This window comes from Takifugu rubripes, chromosome 22 (genome assembly GCF_901000725.2).
Source record: "Takifugu rubripes chromosome 22, fTakRub1.2, whole genome shotgun sequence".
Classification (NCBI taxonomy): Eukaryota; Metazoa; Chordata; class Actinopteri; order Tetraodontiformes; family Tetraodontidae; genus Takifugu; species Takifugu rubripes.
The window spans coordinates 2,421,942-2,435,831 of record NC_042306.1 but is presented as its reverse complement, the minus strand read 5'-3'; the positions used below and the strand labels follow the sequence as shown (position 1 = coordinate 2,435,831).

At 43.9% G+C, this 13,890-nt stretch overlaps 2 protein-coding genes across 4 annotated transcripts; one reads left to right on the top strand and one right to left on the bottom strand.

The window, feature by feature from the left end:
* Positions 1-331: 331 nt before the first annotated feature.
* Positions 332-8,939, bottom strand: atg9b (autophagy related 9B). Of its 3 annotated transcripts, none has more exons than XM_003975274.3 (15): positions 8,629-8,939; positions 8,306-8,454; positions 8,123-8,166; positions 7,979-8,043; positions 7,223-7,393; positions 5,788-5,929; positions 4,937-5,685; positions 4,543-4,696; positions 4,273-4,452; positions 3,942-4,187; positions 3,624-3,862; positions 3,438-3,531; positions 3,270-3,351; positions 2,824-2,980; positions 332-2,695 (listed from the first exon to the last, which is right to left on the bottom strand). In XM_003975274.3, the coding sequence occupies exons 2-14, from the start codon at positions 8,412-8,414 to the stop codon at positions 2,835-2,837; spliced, it is 2,421 nt and encodes an 806-aa protein (XP_003975323.1). In that variant the 5' UTR covers positions 8,415-8,454; positions 8,629-8,939; the 3' UTR covers positions 332-2,695; positions 2,824-2,834. The 3 variants fall into 3 exon arrangements, with proteins under 3 accessions (XP_003975323.1, XP_011614386.1, XP_011614385.1); XM_011616084.2 differs by having other exon boundaries at positions 8,697-8,939; XM_011616083.2 differs by having other exon boundaries at positions 8,306-8,939.
* A 109-nt stretch (positions 8,940-9,048) lies between these two features.
* Positions 9,049-13,643, top strand: abcb8 (ATP-binding cassette, sub-family B (MDR/TAP), member 8). The gene is made up of 16 exons (XM_003975253.3): positions 9,049-9,388; positions 9,707-10,031; positions 10,117-10,272; positions 10,459-10,553; positions 10,718-10,823; positions 10,889-11,050; positions 11,232-11,317; positions 11,437-11,534; positions 11,611-11,716; positions 11,793-11,826; positions 11,935-12,071; positions 12,227-12,321; positions 12,396-12,529; positions 12,598-12,745; positions 12,820-13,070; positions 13,162-13,643. Exons 1-16 carry the CDS (start codon positions 9,285-9,287, stop codon positions 13,243-13,245), a joined length of 2,121 nt encoding a protein of 706 aa, XP_003975302.2. The 5' UTR covers positions 9,049-9,284; the 3' UTR covers positions 13,246-13,643.
* The last annotated feature ends 247 nt before the right edge of the window (positions 13,644-13,890 follow it).

The window sequence follows — 13,890 nt, the reverse complement described above, 5'->3', positions numbered from 1 at the left end:
AACTTGATGTTTTGTTGCCTTTAATGTGAACTGACTTCAAGGGGGGAAATAAAAGCTTGTTATAAAATACTTCAGTTGTAGCAAAATCTAATAATACTTTAATTTCTATAGTTCTTGACATATTTTACACGCTATAATCTGATTATTTAGATCCAAATGGTAACAGAATATTTATCCCTTCCTTGGAGCTACCAGTAGGGGGCGCCAAAGGCTCATTTTCCAGAGACATTTAGTGTGAATACTGCAACGTTTCGAAAACACACCGCAAAGCTCTATTTCAGCCATAAACACATTTATATTATTTGTATCCTGAATGTCCATAACAGGTAAAAAGTGATAAAAGTTAAATATACTTTTATTTCAAATAAAACATTACATACTCAACCACACATGAAATGATTCTCTACCCACTCACAGAAAACACACATATGGTAAAGCTGTGCTGAAATCAAGTCGTTTTGGCATGTTTCACTTTTCCACTAGTGTTAATTCATGTAAAAACAAACAAACTAATGTGATGAGTCAAACAAACAAACAAACAAACAAACAAACAAGTCATCTTAAACACTTCCAAATGAAAACATAGCACCTTGTTCCAGCCCCTGTGATTCTTGGACTGGTGTATAGTGGATAATAAAAGATGGTAAGGTTTGACGCTTGGCCGTGACGGTGCTGCCAAACAAATGGCGTGCCACCCGCTCCTGTAGGATACCGAGGACAGTGCAAATTCAGACGCCAGAGTGAAGTCATGTGCTGCGGGACTGTGGCACACACGATCTCGAGTTTGCAACCCTTCTTACAACTTCACAACACACCAGATGCTACAGAAGAGGAACAAAACTACAAAGAGCGCGTTGCTAAATCTGACAGGTGAAATGGCTTCGAAGAGGAAGAGATGCTGGACCTTAATATTAAGGCACTGCTAAAAATGAAAGAGCAGTATATGTGGACACTGTCAAAAAGAAATGCTGAGCTCCAGTGTCTCTATGATAAGAAACTCACTGTGGGGAAGGACAGTGGGCACCATAGCATCATGTACGCATATTTAAGTGAGACAGAAACACACATCGGCCCCTGTGGGGCGAACATTTACTGAGCAGAGGTAAAAGCGACCTTGTACGATTGGGCCACAGTGTTTTCCAGGCGGTCTGAGGAAGGTGTTGATGCTATATGTGCTGATGGTTGGCTTATATAAACGTGATGGGGAGGTCACGCGGGACGGAGACGGACTGAGTGTCCCTTCGTGACCTGCCCGTTGCAAGTTTGGTACTTAAACATGTTTAAAGGAAAAAGGATTTAATGTCAGTGCAAAACAAACATTCCTGCCAGCATGATTAGGTGTAAAAAGACATGCTCGTTCAAATAGAAGCTTCTAAGCTTTGAAAGTGAGAAGGAGAACTTCTATGTGACTAATCTATGAAAAGTTGGGGAGAAAATCTAAATTTCCCCATCACTATCCACAGGAAGGATCATGACTTGATTCTTTAGTTGGCCATGTTGTTGTTCAAATGATACATTTGTCCAAATAGAATCCTCAGGTATTTGTCTTTGGGAAGATATTTTTCAAAACAATATTCTCTTTTTGTCACAAATAAATAACCTACATCAATCAAATAATTGAGGTGGGGAGCAGAAAATAAATAAATCAACGTACGCCTCACAAAGAATAGCTGGAAAAATCAAAACCAGAGATTACAACTCAGAACTTCAGGATAGAGAGGCATTTTTAGGGAATTTTTAAGGGGAAAAGGGCGGAAAATCCATTGATTGTAAAAGCAACACAACCCTGTTTTCTCTACAAAGAAACAAAGACTGGGGACATGGACTCTTGAGCCAAACCTTGAAAATCTAATCACACCTGCCATTAAAACTCTACTGAGGTTAAGAGATGCATCTGTACACTGTAAATAAACTCCCATCTGAGATATTTACACAATAAATAGAATGCTGTGTTAGTGTTAAGGCATAAAGATGCTTCGTCAGACCTCTTCGCTGCATTAGATGATACGAATGAAGCTTTAAATGTCGATCCTTGAGGTCGATTTGATACATCCGCTGTGAAAATAATAATACTGGATAAATCTGTACTCAGAAACATTAAACAGACAGCAGCATCAAACCATGTGAGTATCTGGTATAGAGGAGGTTTACTTAAATCAAGTGGGGCTTTTTTTCAGGTATTTCCATTATATTTTACTTGTACAGCTGTTGAACATCCAGCTGCTACTCTAATTTAACATACTTGTTCAAATTGAGCAAAGGTGAGAGGCTGTATTTAGTCAGAGGGCACACAAAAAAGCTTGTTTTTCAGTTGATCGATTTTGTTCAGGCAGCAGCAACACTGTCTACAGTCTTCATAGCACACATGAAAAACTTCCATCATAATTGAGCTTTTGACTTTCTACTCTTCGGGGGAAGTCAAAAGGATTCGTCTACGTTTCCAGGATAAATGCTGGCTGCAGCCACCATCACACTCCTCCCTCGTGAATGCGCGGTATAGTCTATCTTTCACTTCAGACGCGGTTTATCTGTACAAGTCAACGAGAGATCCAGGGTGAAATGGATGGAGGACGAATGCTTTCCCTGATGTGACCGGATGAGGAGCGGAGGAGTCGACGCAGTGGTTTTCATTCCTACAACAGATGCTGGATGATGATGATATCAAGGTCCATCCTAAATTACCCATGAAGGTCATCTAAGGCCACGATGTTCATAGAAAAAAGGAAAATTGTAAACAATTTCAAAAGAAGAGAGAAACTGTCTTGGTGGTCGTGAAAGGTTTATCGGATTTTGGGGTTAAATAGCGGGAAGGAGGGGATATACCTTATCACACTTCAACAACTACCTCCCGTGCCCTGTTTAGAAGTAGAACTACTGTTAATCTCCTGCTCATCCTCCTCTTCCTCCTCTTCCTGCCAGTGACCAAGGACAGGGGTCGGCATGGAGATATTGGATCCGAGGCAGCCATGTGCCTGGAGACCTGGTTAGGATGTTGACATATTATTTACAACTCTACATCAACACAGGGTAAAACTCTTCAGGCTAACCTGCCTCTGGTTTGATGTACTGTGTGAGTGTGAAGATTAATGATTCTAAATGGTTGTAATGTCATTTAATCAATGCATTACTCTGCTAGTAGCCCTAACCCAAGAAATACCTTTGAAAACTTCAAATTATAGCATGTGAAACGAATAATAATAACATTTCTGAAATATAATGGCGTAATGTGACTCCATTAACAAGTCCAACTACTTGTGTGACCTGCTCACCAGTGTTGGTGTGAAGCTCTCTCATTGGTACATTCTGCCACTGCCCCATAGATCTCTGTGGGTGGGAGCTGTGCTGGTGAAGCTGGGGAGAGAAACAGGTTTCAGTGTGCAACAGGTCCATCCTTTCACTGTCAAGTGCACTATAGGCAACACCAGTACTCAATTTACCTCGTGCAGGTAGATGGCGTGGAGACTCATCTCGGCTGAAGCGAACTCAGAGTGCAGTGCATTACTCCGAATGTGAGACAGACTGTTAGTCATACTGGAAAAGGGGAGCGTATTAAGCAAAGTGGGTAGTAACTTATGCTAAGGTGTATAAAACGCAGGAAAAGAAGTGTATATAATGCGTAATACCTGTCGATGACAGTGCGATCGCTGCGGTACATGGTGCTTTCAGGGTGGATGGATGAGGGCGGGATGCTGTGTGGATGGCCACGGCCGGGATGTGCAAACTGGGAGTTGGACAGAGAGGCCAGGACACTGGCAGCAGCAGAAGCGGCTGAGCTCGGAGGGACGAAGCGGTGGTCTCGCCCTTGTAGTCCCGAAGCCGTTAGAACCGGGTGAGCCAGCACACTGGCTAAGAGACTGTCAGGCTGAAAACAACAACACGTCAGCACGGAGCAACCACGGAAAACAGAACGTCAGCGTGTTATACTGTAGCCAAGATTTTACCCCTGAAGCAGACTCATTGGAATGCAGCGAGGTGCAGAGAGGAGCCTCTGAGAGGAGCAGCTGGGTGGAGGGGCCACCCTGTGCATCGTGATGCACCTTTTCCTTCAGATGGCTGATAAAGACCGAGCTCTCCTGGGGCGGCTGCCAGTGTGGGTTCTTGATGGTGAAATGCATCAGAGACAGCTCGGTTTTTCCATTTTCAGCCTGTTGATATACGGAGGCCTCAGTCTGGCCCTCTGACATCCACTGTAAAAAAACATTTGAATAGCACATTCATTCAAGGAGCAATGTGAATACATTAAAACAACAATAGAGAAGAAAGGACTCCTACAGTTGGGTTTCCATGACGCCTGATGTCCATCTGTGCGAAGGAGCAGATGTCTCCCACTCCAACCACCTCTACTGTGAAGTTCCTGAAGAAGTCAATGATCTCTAAGGACTTGTTCCTCAGAAGGAAGATGAGAATAAAGGGTGTAACAATGGGGCTCAGCAATTCCTCTAAGATAAACACCTGATTGGGGCAAAAATGAAAAACAGAATCTTTTTTTAGTTTAACTGTGACAAATATGTTCCGATCTATGAAAATGTTTCCGTGCCTCACCGCTTTGTACTGGAACAGCTGTGCCACCTCGTCCCGGGTCTCACTCTTGTTGGCGTTGCCTCTCCAGTGATCCGGCATGTAGTGAATGTGTGCCAGCATGCACTGCAGCAGCTGTTCTGGACACCACACCATATGCTCATCTGGGATAAAAGACCTAGCATGGGACAGGTATGAAATATGGGCAATAAGTAAACAAATGTTCATCACATAAATCCTATTTACAGTACATATTTAGAGTTGCATCGTTTGTTGTGACTGTTGCCAGCAAAAAGCTCTACTGTAGGAAAATTGGGATAGCTGCTGTTCCCATTAAAAAATGTAAATGAGTGGAACCCTGGTAAGCCAGAAGATGAACAAGAAGACTACGCGACTCATTTCTGCTGTGAAAGCTCACCTGGTGACAGTGATAACGATGCCCAGGACAGTGATGGCGGTCAGAATGTGCTGCACTGTCAGAACATCCTCATCATACACCGTCAGCGCGATGAGCACGGCTAGAACCGAGCCGGAGAAGAAGGCAATGTTCTTAGCCAGGACGGCCAGCAGTGGTGATGTGAAGGAGTTCATGTATTTGGACGTGGGCTTGTAGCCACGACCTAAACGCTCATGCAGCTCGTGATTCAGCTCATTGAAGTGTCGCAGGTACAGGCGGCCATACAGGGACCAGCGCCTTGCTCCCAGGCTGCCGGGTTCCCTGCGGATTATTTCGGTGTAGCTGAAGAAAGCGTACAGCACCTGCCACACCAAGATGAAGGGACACAGGAGCAGGTTGGCCAGACCCATCAGCAGGATGACTCTGCTGAGCTGCTGTGCGAGCTCCAGGCGGTTTCCGCTCCGCTTGTACTTGGGGTGCAGGTTCCACTTGTTCTGAAACAAAGAGCACGGGCCCCAGAACAGGATGAGCTCAAAGTTGTACTTGAGGCCCTGGGTGAGGAACACCACATTGCCCAGCAGGGGGAGCTGCAGCTGCACCGGCAGCAGTGACTTGTTTATCATGGCCACCATGTAGTTTTTGAATCGCAGGATGCGGTGATAAATGTCCAGTTCTGTCAGCTCTTTCTTGTGGATGCACATTTGCTGCTCTCGCTGTAGGCTGATGAGTCGATCCTGGACTTCCTGCCATGTGAAGTTGCATAGTTCATCCTGGTTCAGACGGGGACGACATAAACAGGAGATCTGTTAAAAGGTTTCTTTTGCGGAACGCTTTTATGCAGCTAATGACTGACTATCCAGGACAGCACTTGCCATTTTGATCTTCAGTGCTTTGATGTAAAACTGCCGAATCTCCCAGTAGCTGAGAAAATTACAAAAGACTTTGACGAGCCTATAGACCCAGAAGATGGCGGCCATAAAGAGGAGGAAGATAATCCAGCTGTTCTCTTCAATGCTGGAAGTAAAACACAGCAAAACAAGATGGAATCATCCATAATATAACTTTGGTTCATCCAGACATTATTCAAAATAATTTGACAACATGGGCCATGGTTTTAGGTAACTTAAATATATTTACTTTAAAGAGAATTTAAAGAAAATGCGATACATTTAGCAAGTGTTGCTTTATTTGTGAACATTTGTTTTCACACTGAAACTTAACCCCTGTTTACAGCCACAGGAGGAGTTGGGCAATCTTTCTAAAATTACAGAATTGTATTACATGTCAAAAGAAGGGACACGCTGCCTGCTCTACAACCCACGTGGGCATTAATAGAGAACGCACAGGTATTATGACGGAAGTTTACAGTTACTTCCAGGGATTGCTAAATATTTCATGAGCATCATCAGTAACAAGGAACCCACAAGTACCCCTGTTAGGCCCCCTCTTTATGCTGTATAATTGACATTGGCATTCCAAATTTCACTTTGCTATCGACATACAGTGAGATCATTCTAAGAAGTAGAAATATTAGAATCTTTTCAGGAAAAGCATCTGGCCTAGCGGGACATAGGAGAAGGGATATGACGCGCAAGACGCCCAAACTGCATGACAAGCCATTCTTAAATTAGAATTCCAAGCAGCAGCATCGCCTTCAGCATTAATGACTATTCTGACATCAGAAGCAGGAACAAATTGGTGACAAGCCTGTTAGTCGAGTCTAGCTGAAGAAAACAAGAGAAGGCCCGGCCATCTCCTGGGAAAAAATATGACGACACGGGCCAGAAAAGGGCAGCAGGGAGGGTCTGTGCGTCTGCCACCAGCTGCTGACATGCCATGTGGTTGCTGGCTTTCTGGTCCTGCCAAGTTGTTAGTATTTCAACAAGTCACTTCTGCCTCACCAGCCCTATCAATTACACCACCTTCTTTCCCAACGCCAGTTAAATAACATCTGTTGAGTGAATTTGTCACTGTCAAATATTTTCTATGGGTTGAAATGTTAATTCATTTAATGGAACAACTTTTCCCAAAAATAAATATGTTTTACTGTCAATGGAAGCACTTTTTCTTTTTTTAACAAGCTCAGTTCTGTTTTGTTGTTTTGCAGTATTAAGATGGGAAAATGATTAACTCCCTATAAGGCTGCTAGACTCTGAAAAGATGCTGTGATTAATACTATCCATGTCAGGTTAATGAACAAAGAAGCATTTACTTTGATTGCACTGTCTTTTATAATAATTCAGAAAACCTTTCTGGAAAAAAGACATTTTTAAAAAAGGTGAAAAGGGTCCAGTAAGGAGTAATTACCTCTGAGTGCACTGTTCAGTAGGAAGGATTGCATCCGGAAGTGTAACCTTGTTCCTGTCCAAAGGGTTCTGGCTCGGCCCCGTGTGGTTGACAGCTCGGTTAGCAAATAGAACATCATAGTCCACGCAGTTGACGAGAAAGGTCGTAAATGTGACGACAAACAAAAACTGACTGTTGAGAGGGGAAAAAAAGGAGGAGATTAAGACTAAACGAATGAAACCACAGCGTAAACGTAGCAGTCTGGAAGTCTGTGTTCAACCACTGGCGCTGTAAGTGACTGGAACATTGAAATTTATCCTCGGCTCTTATTTTGAGACGTTTTACACTAGCTGACAGTTACAAGAGTTCTCATTAAATCTGAAACTTGACAATGACACAATAACAAAGGAGGTCTGGCACAAAACAAAGAAAAGGTGTTCAGGATACATGGACAGCAAATGAGCCGAGTATTTGTCATGCAATATATATGCATAGTTAATTATATATATTCAAGAGTGGCAAATAACTTGAATGAAAAGGACATTAAGTGGTAAAGGAGGAATGATTTTGCACTATTTGAGAGCCAAATGCTAAACTCACTGAACTTGTTCCATCTGAAGCCTTCAGGCTTTGACTCAACTGTCTAAACAACATGAGCTATTGCCACAGATCCATGCGCCTAAACTTAAAGTAACAGTCCTATATATTAGCACTTGCACATGCATTGTTGCTTACAATATAATCTTAACACGGACATGGCATAATACTGGTACTCACACAAGTTCAAAGAACTCTGACACCATCATGCAGGCAAAGCCATTCTTCTGGTGGAAATGGTAGATGTGAAGAGGCTGATTAAGGACAACTTATGCTTCTGTCAACAAACAAGGGCAGACAGGCTGTATTTGCTTAAAAGGATATTCTTGTGAAGAAGTTATCCAAGTTCTTGATATGATGCCATGAGTCTGCAACATAAACACAACATTAGATAGCATCAAACCGAAAACAGCCCTATGCACAGGACACAATGTGCCCCTTTTTATTGATGTTGGGTAAAAGAGTTCTAATTTACATGAACTAATATTATCAGAGTTACGTGTTTACCTTTTAGGCCTTCGGGAACATGTACCAGCAGATCTTCCTCCCCTGGTGGCGAGTCCTCCTCAAAGTCCTCAATCCTCTGGTACTCTTGATAAGCTTCAAAGTTCGCCATTATACGTTACATACTCGTGGTCACCTCCAGCAGCTGAGCTCTATGTAATACACGTTTTATTGGAGGAATGCTGTCCGGCGACCTAACGCATAATTTAAGCACCTTTAAGAACAGGTAACGTTAGCTGTGGCTAACATTAGCATAGTTAGTTGCCAAATTGACGCACAACGATTGTGTAACGCTCCAACACAATGATGTCGTTTAATACACCTACCAGCGAATATTTGGTATGTTGACTATAAGATGCCAGCAAGCCTAACGAAATGTCATAATTCGACTAACTTCACTGAGTGTTGGCTAGCTAGCCTGAATGATTCAGCCTCTCGTGCGGTCCCTGGTGAAACGTGTTGTTTTGTTCCATTCTCGGTCCGTTTCTTCTGACCTGCATCAGTCTTTCCTCAAAGTCAAATGGTGAGCACAGTAACGAGAACTAGGTTACGAAAAATAAACGACGGTTTTCGGTCAGTCCAGACGCCTGTTCGGCGCTTTCCAAAAATACACCAGCTTCAGTATGTCCACTGTTTTTGTCTTTCACAAATAAATGTCAACAAACGACACTGACGCCACTTCCGTATTCTCTGCCGTCATTTCCGGGTAGAATATGTAGTTCTTTTGCCGTTTCCTCTTTTAATCTCTATTTTTTGGGCTCGTAACTCCGTTAAACTGGCATTGCAACACCTCTACATAAATGCCAGCTGCAAACCTGTTGTAAAATAAATCCAAATAGTTCCTGAATAATTGAATTCCCACGTCAGAGAAACACTCTGGGTCAGAGTCAACATGGCAACCTGCAGTTCGCCGGTGGATTACAGTAGAGCTTAAAGACTGTTTATTCCACGAGTTTGGGAACGCTGAGATAAATTTGAAAACATGTTTCAGTTTTTCTGCTGTAGAGTCAGCATCAATGCTCCTGTGCGACCACTGTATTTATTCCCGCGATGCAAGAAAACGGCCAACACAGGCAACCTCTTACGGTAACGTAACCTAAAGCCTAGTTATTTAATGCAGCCCATGTGTTTCAGCTTTTGCATGCCACAATTTTTATATGTATATATATGTGTGTGTGTGTGTGAGAGAGAGAGATTTAAGACAGTAAATCGTTGAACCACATGGCTGTGTTTAAATGTATTTATGTTTTAACGTCGTGTTCGAAAATGAAACCTGTCAAATGGGACACCAAGATAAACAACGACTATAAAGTGACAGTTACACCCGTATTTCTAATCCGACCTGACCTTGAAAGTCCTTCATTTTGCTTTTGTAATTCTCAGTTGTAACATTTCTCTATCCAGATTGTACACACCAACATCTAATGCATCCAGCTCCTCACAGCAGCCCGGAAATGCAGTCAAACGGTTGTGGTGCCTCACTCGGAAGGCTGCTCTTCGGTCCCCCCGAACGTCCAAACGTCCAGGAGTGGCTCTCAAGTTTATCCTGGGACCAGCAGTGCTCACCGTCTCTGCACGACTCTTTTCTCGTGTAGCCTACTGTGAGGCCGACGTGAATAACAACATCCCGCTGGAAGCTGCAGCCAAAAAACCTCCACCGGAATTCAAATGGCACATCCTCTGGGAATTTGTCAAACCCCAACTGTTTGCTCTTGTCGGAGCTGTTGTGGTACGCTTTAATCCACGCCCCTCAATGCTGATACAGTGCTAAGCAAGATTTATGGAAATAAATCACACCTGTCTTGTCTCTTTAGCTTGCTTTTGCAGCAGCCATCCTGAACATTAAAATCCCCTTGATGCTCGGGGACCTGGTGAATGTCGTGGCGCAATACCTGAGAGAACAAACCAGGAATTATATCCAAGAGATCAGCGCCCCTGCACTGAAATTACTTGCACTGTATGGTCTGCAGGTGAGTACAAAGTTTCAGCCACCCAACAAGCAACTCTTCCAATTAATTTACTGAGAATTCAGGCCGGCTGGAAGAAACAGGCAAAATATATAAACACAGAGCACTGCATCGACTGACATACCAGCGTACTTTGAGATATATTTCAGTATTTTTCTTCAGCTTATCATCTCTCTTCCATCGGAGCAGGGCCTGCTGACCAGTGGCTACATCATCTTGCTTTCCCGGGTGGGTGAGAGGGTGGCGGCAGACATGAGGAAAACCCTCTTCGCGTCTCTTCTCAGGTACGATGCCTCAGCGTTGCTACAACGTGACCGTTCAGATGCAGGAACGGCTGGACTTCAGACGGGCTGTGAATTCTTTATGACAGTCAATCCTATGGTTTGGCACAGCGATGGACGGCATTTGCGTGAAACAATAAATCCCCCCCCCCCCCTGTTTGTTGCAGACAAGATGTGGCTTTTTTTGATGCTAACAAAACTGGACAGTTGGTGAACCGCTTGACAGCCGACATTCAGGAGTTCAAGTCATCGTTTAAATTGGTCATCTCTCAGGTATGATCAGCTGCCTGATTAAACTCGCCCGAACGCCTCTTTTTCACCCTCTCCCCCACCTGCAGGGTCTGCGGAGTGTCACCCAGACAGCCGGATGTTTTGTCTCCCTCTATATCATCTCTCCCCAACTGACGGGGCTGACTGTGGTCGTCCTGCCATGTTTAGTGGGCGCCGGGGCTCTCATCGGCTCATTCCTGCGCAAACTCTCCCGTCTGGCTCAAGAGCAGGTGATGAAGGAACCTGTTAAAAAGAAAGAGATCTGTCATCACTTCTGTCCTGACTGATGCCCGACCCCTTTGATTTTAGTGGGTTAACCTAACTGGAACACTTGAGCCGTATTGCACGCTCTCACTCCCAGCTCTACATTGGAATTTACCAGTACGTTGATTTAATTGTGTTTGATTTCAGGTGGCAAAAGCAACGGGAGTCGCAGACGAGGCGCTTGGCAACGTGCGGACCGTGAAGGCTTTTGCGATGGAAGAGCGAGAGCTCCAGTAAGTGACGAAGCTGCACTTGTAACCGTGTTTACGTGCTGTTTTACATATTACCAACCCTTCTTTTGAAATCAGGCTTGTTCTCATACCTGTCCTGGGAATTGTCCGCTCTCCTGCAGGTTATATGCGTATGAGGTTGACAAATCATGTGACATGAATGAAAATCTTGGCGCTGGAATAGCAGTTTTCCAGGGACTGTCAAACGTGGCCCTAAACTGTGAGTGCACTTTGCAACCTTCTACGCACCAACAAGGTCACAGGTTAGATCTCCTGTGTGTTGTGTGTTCAAATAGGCATCGTTCTAGGAACTATTTTTGCGGGAGGGACACTAATTGCTAACAAGGAAATGTCCCCTGGAGACCTCATGTCCTTTCTGGTCGCTTCACAGACTGTTCAGAGGTAACAAACAACTCATTTCACTACGATTCTCTTATTTTTGGCTGCTGTTTTTCTTATATCGGTTCTCCCTGCTCAGGTCACTGGCCAGTATCTCTATTCTCTTTGGACAAGTGAGTAACAAAATGTGGTGCAATGTTCTTCATGCACATCGAGTTTTATCTAAAAGTCTGAAATACGACAGGCCATCTATTATTGATGTCCTGTAATGTTTACTGCAGATGGTGAGAGGAATAAGCTCTGGCGCCCGGGTCTTTGAATACTTGGCTTTGAAGCCGAGCATCCCGCTGTCTGGAGGACGACGCATCCCGTACCATTCTCTGACCGGGAGAGTGGATTTCACGAACATTTCATTCAGGTTGTGTCACAACGAGATCAGACTTCATGACAGTAGATAATAATTCTGTGCAGATACCAGTCAAAATGGTCTCTTTTTGCCTTACTGGTTTATTTAAGTGTGTGTGTGTGTGTGTGTGTGTGTGTGTGTGTGTGTGTGTGTGTGTGTGTGTTTAGCTATCCCACCAGACCTGGTCATCAGGTTTTAAAGAAGTTCAACTTAACGCTGCCACCTTGTAAGACTGTTGCCATTGTTGGAGAATCTGGAGGAGGTGATTTCTTTGATTGACAGCTTGATTCTTAATGTGGTTCATGATGCCAACTAACCGATCACAATATACTGAAGGAAAGTCCACCGTCGCTTCCTTGCTGGAGCGTTTCTATGACCCGACCAGCGGCACGATCATGCTGGATGGAGTGGATATACGGACCCTGGATTTGTCCTGGTTGAGAGGGCAAATTGTTGGATTCATCAATCAGGTATTGACCATTTATGCAACTCTTGATTGAAAATGTCCAGATGCTGCAATTCCAGTCTGTCTCCACAGGAACCCGTGTTGTTTGGATCATCCATCATGGACAACATCCGGTTTGGGAAGCCCGAGGCCACAGACGCTGAGGTCATTTACGCAGCTGAGCAAGCCAATGCTCACCGCTTCATTACAGCGTTCCCAGACGGCTACAACACCATAGTTGGTATGTTCCGTCGGGACATTTGAGCGAGGTTTGCATTCCATTCCGATGCTGAGCTCCATACTTGACGTATCCAGGTGAGAGAGGTGTTACGTTGTCCGGTGGCCAGAAACAGCGCATCGCCATCGCCCGCGCCTTGATCAAGAACCCAACTATCCTGGTTCTGGATGAAGCCACCAGTGCTTTGGATGCAGAGTCCGAGCGGGTGGTGCAGGAGGCGCTCGACAGGGCCACCAGGGGGCGCACTGTGCTAATCATCGCCCACCGGTTGAGCACCATTCAGGCGGCTGATCTCATCTGTGTCATGAGTAATGGTCGCATCGTGGAGGTATGGAAGGCAGGAGAGGACTTTTTAGGTTCCATTGAACGGGAAATCATTTGTTCTGGATTTCATTTAATAACTCACATTTTCTCATCAGGCCGGAACTCATCTGGAGCTGCTGAGCAAAGGAGGATTTTATTCTGAGCTCATCCGCAGGCAGAGAGCTGAGGGGCAGAAATAAACCTTTTTTTTTTTTTTATCACGGAGCTGTGAAAAAATATTTTAATTTACTGGAAATTCATAGGAAAGGCCTGCATCACTCATTTCTGAACAGTGTGTCTTATAAATGTTTAAACTTTATTTAGTTTTATGAAAGATGTATGTAATAAATGTAGCCTTGGCTCAAACCACACTACTGTACAGTATTTAACCTGAATGAGAATTTCATAACTGTCTTATTTTGGGCAAATTCTGTTTAAAAATAAGTTGGGGGGGGGGGGGAGAATGAAACTTCATTTGAGTGTAACTGACAGCATTCCTGTGTTGGCACAAAATACCAAATAATTTAACGGTAACTCAAAAATATTTATGCTAATAAAAATGACAAAAAACTGGGAATAAACTGCAGTCTTGGAGGAACTTTGTTAGTCACCTCAGTTTATTTTGTTTTCTTCTACTGTACAGGCTGATACAAGGCCAGTTTCTCCATATGCAAGCTTATTGTGCATGATGCAGCTTTTAAAAAATGTATTAAGGAACTCCAGTTGGATAGGGAGAACCATGTATTTTATTCCATCAAATCTGCATAAATCTTTTTCTATAATAATTTTTAAAGGTAAAATTGCAGCTGTTCACTCACGGCAGGTATATGTGTTCGTGTTGTAAT

What these genes read in the sequence shown, in the direction of transcription:
- atg9b (XM_011616083.2), bottom strand. Translation starts at nt 8,414, where the DNA reads ATGGCGAACTTTGAAGCTTATCAAGAGTACCAGAGGATTGAGGACTTT. An exon ending in TGGATAACTTCTTCACAAGA is followed by an intron (nt 8,044 to 8,122) that starts ATATCCTTTTAA and finishes CAGCCTCTTCAC; the next exon opens with ATCTACCATTTCCACCAGAA. An exon ending in AGCTGTTCCAGTACAAAGCG is followed by an intron (nt 4,453 to 4,542) that starts GTGAGGCACGGA and finishes TGCCCCAATCAG; the next exon opens with GTGTTTATCTTAGAGGAATT.
- abcb8 (XM_003975253.3), top strand. Translation starts at nt 9,285, where the DNA reads ATGTTTCAGTTTTTCTGCTGTAGAGTCAGCATCAATGCTCCTGTGCGA. An exon ending in CCCGTCTGGCTCAAGAGCAG is followed by an intron (nt 11,051 to 11,231) that starts GTGATGAAGGAA and finishes GTTTGATTTCAG; the next exon opens with GTGGCAAAAGCAACGGGAGT. An exon ending in TCTCTATTCTCTTTGGACAA is followed by an intron (nt 11,827 to 11,934) that starts GTGAGTAACAAA and finishes TGTTTACTGCAG; the next exon opens with ATGGTGAGAGGAATAAGCTC.